This window comes from Rhinoraja longicauda, chromosome 26 (genome assembly GCF_053455715.1).
Source record: "Rhinoraja longicauda isolate Sanriku21f chromosome 26, sRhiLon1.1, whole genome shotgun sequence".
In the NCBI taxonomy this organism is placed as follows: domain Eukaryota; kingdom Metazoa; phylum Chordata; class Chondrichthyes; order Rajiformes; family Arhynchobatidae; genus Rhinoraja; species Rhinoraja longicauda.
In genome coordinates, this window is record NC_135978.1 from 26,118,186 (window position 1) to 26,124,185 (window position 6,000).

Here is a 6,000-nt window from a genome sequence, read left to right on the forward strand (position 1 = left end):
TTTAGAGGTAGATGATGGAAAAAGGCCCTGCAGCCCGCAGAGGCCATGTCAATCACCAATCACCCATTCGCATTAGTTCTATATTATACTACAATACAATACAATACAATATATCTTTATTGTCATTGTACAGGGGTACAACGAGATTGCGAATGCGACTTCCATTCGATACAATATATCCCACTTTTTGATCGATTCCTTACACACGAGGGACAATTTAGAGGCCAATTAACCTACAAACCCGCATGTCTTTGGGATGTGGAAGTAAACTGAGCTCCCGGAGGAAGTCCACACGGTCACACGAACATACAAACTGGATGCAGACAGTACCTGAGGTCTCTGGTGCTTTGAAGCAGCGGCTCCACCAGCTGCTCCACTGTGCCGACCAGTGAATTTAGGGAAAGAACAAAGGGAATGTATCCACACTGCAGGTAGCCTTAGAGCACTCTGAGATCCTATAATCTATATACTAAAACTCTCGTTTGTTTGTTCCTGAACTACAGCCAAAACATGATAGCGCACCAATTTTAGGCCCACCTTATTCACCGTCGTCCCTTTGGTGATAATGGAAGAAGTTTCATTGAAATCGGAGTTATTCACATTTTAAAGTTTAAATCTATCTCTGAGGGAGGGGGAGGGAGGATAAGGGGGGTGGGGGGGAGGGAGAGTGGGGGGAGGAGGGAAGATAAGGGGGGTTGAGGGGGATGGAGTGGGGGGGAGAGGGAGAGGGGAGGCAGAGTGGAGGAGGAGAGGGTGCTTGGTCTAGTTTCTTCTAATTTTACACCCTTGAGAATTCTGAGTTTATTTACAAGCCCTTCAGCCCACCGGATCCACTCCGACCAGCGTTCGCTATACTTTACCATTATCCTACACACTATAGAAAATTTACACTCTTTAAGGAGGCCAATTACCTACAAACCTGCACATCTTTGGAATCTTGGAGGAAACTTGAGCAGCTGGGGAAAACCCATGCGTTTATGGGAAGAATGTAGAAACCCCTTACAGAGAGCATCCATAGTCTGGTTAGAACCTGGGTCTCTGGTGCTGCAAGGCAGCAACTCTGGTGCTGCAAGGCAGCAACTCTGCTGCTGCGCCACCGTATCGTTCTTTGTTGTATGCAAGATGCCGTACAAATGCAATTTGTTGTTGACCTTGGCCCTGTTTTAATTGCCAGTGCTGGTGGTTTGAAATGGGTAACTATTGTTTTACACAGGCACAGTATCTTTCTATTTTGTTTAGAAAAGATGCACAAATGATGCAGCCCCCTGCTTGTTTCCAGATACCTGGCGTCCCTTCGAGGTCACGTGTCGGCTGTCTACCAGATAGCGTGGTCGGCTGACAGTCGATTGCTGGCAAGCGGAAGCAGTGACAGCACGTTGAAACTGTGGGATGTGAAGGCACAGAAGCTGTCCGTGGACCTGCCTGGTCATGCAGATGAGGTAAGGTGCCTTCAACAATCACGCGGCAGGATATGCAATTACCCTTCAAACGGGAATGTAGCTAAATACAAGTTAAAAGAAACCTGAAAAATCTGAAGATGCAAGGAACTGCAGATGTTGGTTTATACAAAAAAAAAGACGCTAAGTGCTAGAGTAACTCAGCAGGTCGGGCAGTATCCCTGGAGGACATGGATAGGTGACATTTCAGATCGGGAAAAGTCTGAAGAAGGGCCCCCATCCCGAAATGTCACCTATCCATATTCTCCAAAGATGCTGCACTGTAAGGAGTTTGTACGTTCTCCCCGTGACCTGCGTGGGTTTTCTCCGAGATCTTCGGTTTCCTCCCACACTCCAAAGACGTACAGGTATGTAGGTTAATTGGCTGGGTAAATGTAAAAATTGTCCCTAGTGGGTGTAGGATAGTGTTAATGTGCGGGGATCACTGGGCGGCACGGACTTGGTGGGCCGAAAAGGCCTGTTTCCGGCTGTATATATATGATATGATATGATATGCTGCCACACCGGCTGAGTTACGACTGCACGTTGTGTCTTTTCCTGGAAAATCTTTAGGTACTAAAGAACCTTAAGGGCTAAAATTTCTGAATGATTCAGAGCCATTGATTCTGACCTGTCATTTGTTAACCGTGCCATCTACTTATTGAGTATAATTTTAAAGCACAATGATAGATCAGTTAACCCTCAGTCAGTCTGATTAGAACTCTTGTAACTCCAGCCAGCTGGCAAATGCAGTGTCAGCCACATAACCATTGTGACCACCCACAATACAGGCAGCCAGCCCTTGGTTATAAACTTCCAATTCACTGACACCCCTACACATGACTGAGCTCCCATAATAATATTTAAATCTAAAAGTCTTTCATTCAACTGTTCCTACAAATGGCAGAACTAGTTTCCGCTTTTAGTAACCGTTCCTTTTTATCTGTCTTATGTACTTTTGAAGCCATTCATTGCAATATTGTGAGGGATGGTGATCATAGTGATTAGTGTGTATTTTCTGACTTGCAGCCAAAATAGACTCATGGACATTTGTCATACAAAACCTGTTCCTTTACCCAGGGACTGCCTGTGAATCATTCACTCTTTAAAAAGGAATAAACATGTTTGGCTTGTGCTTTCAGGTTTACGCTGTTGATTGGAGTCCTGATGGGCAAAGGGTGGCGAGTGGTGGTAAAGACAAAGTGTTGAGAATGTAAGTGAAGATAGAGAGCCTAATTGTCCAACGAACAGTTTGTACAAATTAGAAATTTGGACCGAGTGGATCATCAACTAAACCTATCTGAACTTCTCAAATGTTTTCCTTTAACTACAAGTACTTCTGCTTTAACACGTATTTCCATAATGATAATTAGATATAACACTATTGATGAATTAAGGAACAGTATCGGTGTTACGTGGTGCAAATTAGTTGGAGGGTGATTTTGATTAGGAATGAGAGATCCATTTAAAAGTTACTTTGGAAATTGACAAGCGGAGAAAAACTTTCTGCAGAAAACTCCACTTTTTTCCATGTGACCTCCTACGGTGGTCAGACACTATTGTCTCTTTAGAATGCAGCTGCTGTTCACTTTGCATAATTGTAATGTGTATGGAACCACATCCTTGGATCCCACAGGGTTAACTTGAAATTTTAAAGAGTGACTGTAGCTTAGCTTTCAAAGCAAACAGCAAACACTTTATGGACCAGAAAAAAAACTGATGAGTTGAGTGAAAGTTAAACCAAAATCAGGGTAAGGAAGTTTATTGTAAATTACTGCTAAGCTAACCGTCATTTTTGAAAACTTAAGTACAGACCATTTTGGAACTGGGGTGGATGTAGCTTGGTGTTAAACGTTGCAGTGAAACTATTGCAGCAAAAAGATGAGGGAAAGCAGGGATAATGGGAAGATGATGAGGTCAATTGAGGATAAGGATTTAGGAGAAGTGAACAAAGATAAAAAGTAATTGCCAATGAAATATAGAGCAGCACAGACCAGGAACAGGCTCTTCAGTCCACAATGTCCATGCCAAACATGATGCCTAGTTAAATTAATCTCCTCTGCCTGCACGTGATCCGTATCCCTTCATTTCCTGCATATCCACTTGCCTATCTAAAAGTCTCTGAAATGCCACTCCACCGTCACCCCAAGCAGCGTATTCCAGACCACCCAACGCCTTCCCTGCAAATTTCCTTTAAACTTTGCCCCTCTCACCTTAAAACTATGCCATCTAGTCTTTGACATTTCCACCCGGGGGGATAAAGGTTCTGACTGCCTACCCTATCTACGGCACTCATAATTTAATTTTTTTTTTATCAGGTCTCTCCTCAGCTACTAGCGCTCTAGAGGAAACAATCCAAGTTTGTCCAGCACTTCTTAAAGTGCAGCACAGAATAGTTTAACATTCCCTACTACTGATTGCCAATATGTTGGGTTATTTCTTCAGTGGTTGAAAGAAAAGATACGTTGCAATGAGACATTCTAGTTCAATTGTCTGTATTTTGGGTAGACAGGCAAGAGGCACCAAGATTTTGAATAATTTTAAGTTTGTCAACACATCATAAAAAGAAAGTCCAGACTGAATTTGACTGTGTGTCTTGTGTTTTACAGCTGGCGGTGGTGATAGTGTTTCACAGGTCCACCATTTTGAAGCAACCGTGGATTTCTACTCGGGGCAGACCGTGACTTCTGGCATTCTTCAGTGAAGGATTTGGGTTACGGAACTTGCAGTGATTGAATAAACCAAAGTCCATTCTTAATCACATGAGAGTGCAGGTGTTTTGCTAGCATCTTTGTGCAGACAGGGAGGAGGAGACCTGTCATTACACAATTTCATCCACACACTGTCGGCGCTGTGGTAGAACTGCTGCCACACAGCACTAGTAACTCCCTGTGACTACGTGGATTTCCTCCGGGTACTCCGGTTTCCTCCCACGTCCCAGGTGGAATGGTAGTTAGTTTGGCCTCTGTAGATTGCCCCGAGTGTGTAGGGAGTGAAAGTGAAGTGGGATAACATAGAACTAGTGTGATCGATGGTCGGGATGGATTTGGTGGGCTGAATGGCCTGTCTCCATGCTATCTCTTTCAATTCAAATTCAACTCACTGCTTTATCACCAGGATCAGGTCGGTGGCCAAACACTTGAAGTGGGGACGTCTCTGCAATGTAACAATGTGGAAATTTCATTACAGATAGAAATGTAAGAACTGGGCAATTAGATCATACTCAGCAAATCAATAAATGACGATATTTCAAAACACTGGCCATGCCATTGCAGGCCTGAGACCCAAGGCAACCTGAAGCTGCATGGATTTAACTGCGGTGACTCACGACAAATTTCTCTGTTGCATCTCACCAACCTCTCTGCCCGCCATACATTATATCGGCTAACCACAAATGCGTTTCAACGGAAGAGTCAGGGAGAAGATCGCCTGTGCATGTCCTGTCGTAAGTTCAGGCTGAATTCGCATTCAAAGGGCGGCACGGTGGCGCAGCGGTAGAGTTGCTGCCTTACAGCGCCAGAGACCCGAGTTCGATCCTGACTACAGGTGCTGTCTGCACGGACGTTCTCCCTGTGACCTACGTAGGGTTTTTCTGGGATCTCCCATTTCCTCCCACACTCCAGAGACGTTCAGGTTTGTAGGCTAATTGGGTTGGTATAATTGTATATTGTCCCGAGTGCATGTAGGGTAGTGTTAGTGTGGGGGATCGCTGGTTGGCACGGACTCGGTAGACCAAAGGGCCTATTTCCTCGCTGTATCTCTAAAACTAAAAACTAAAACTAAATGACAGACGGACAACAATCGAATGCGTCTGTTATGTTAATTTTTTCACATTATGCTGGAGTTGTTGCCACCGCGCTGCTGCCAACGTTCACCTAGTCATGTCCAGGCAATGAGGAGGTGTTTTTGACTGGTCACAATGGGCTGGCGCAGTTGAAGAAGCCTCGGCTCAGATGATCCGATTTTGATCCTGACCTTGAGTGCTCTCAGCATGGAGACAGTATGGAATTCCTCCAGCAGATCAAAGATGTTTATTGGTTACTGTGAATTATCCTGAATGTAAAAGGGAAGCAAGAGGATTGCTGGTGGTGAGGGTTAGTTATTAAGAAAATTGGCAGATTATAGATGGATGCTTGATGGTTGACTTGGACACAGGGCTAAAAGGCATGTTAGCACGCAGTATGATTCATTGTCTCTGAGACATACACATTTGATGTGGTGCCAGCGATAGAGTTAATAGAGACTGATCACGAGATGTTCTAAGCTTGGGTTGAACCAATGCCACAGGAAGGATACGCCCCATACGAAGAAAGAAATGAAAATAAGGAAATTATTTCTTATGTTTGGGGATCTCAGTATTATACAGGCTGTGCAAGGAATAACAAGAGTTTCATTAGTCTTTTCCTGCTTTAAACTACCTCTGAATTTCACATTTTTCATTTTAAAGTGCTGTCTGTAAAGCATTTTGGAGGACAACTGTTGATCATGGAGTGAAAAGAGAGATAGGCAGAAGTTTGCGAGGTCATACCTTGATGATGTATCTCAATGTTGACTTTAATTAAAT

At 43.9% G+C, this 6,000-nt stretch overlaps 1 protein-coding gene across 1 annotated transcript in view; it reads left to right on the plus strand.

Annotated features, from left to right (window-relative positions):
• nle1 (notchless homolog 1 (Drosophila)) overlaps positions 1–6,000 on the plus strand; it is a 35,118-nt gene extending 29,118 nt beyond the window's left edge. The window contains exons 11-13 of the mRNA XM_078422027.1: positions 1,280–1,439; positions 2,579–2,649; positions 4,046–6,000. Of these exons, the coding sequence (XP_078278153.1) occupies positions 1,280–1,439; positions 2,579–2,649; positions 4,046–4,058 (244 nt within the window). The 3' untranslated portion in view covers positions 4,059–6,000. The remainder of the gene's footprint in view (positions 1–1,279; positions 1,440–2,578; positions 2,650–4,045) is intronic.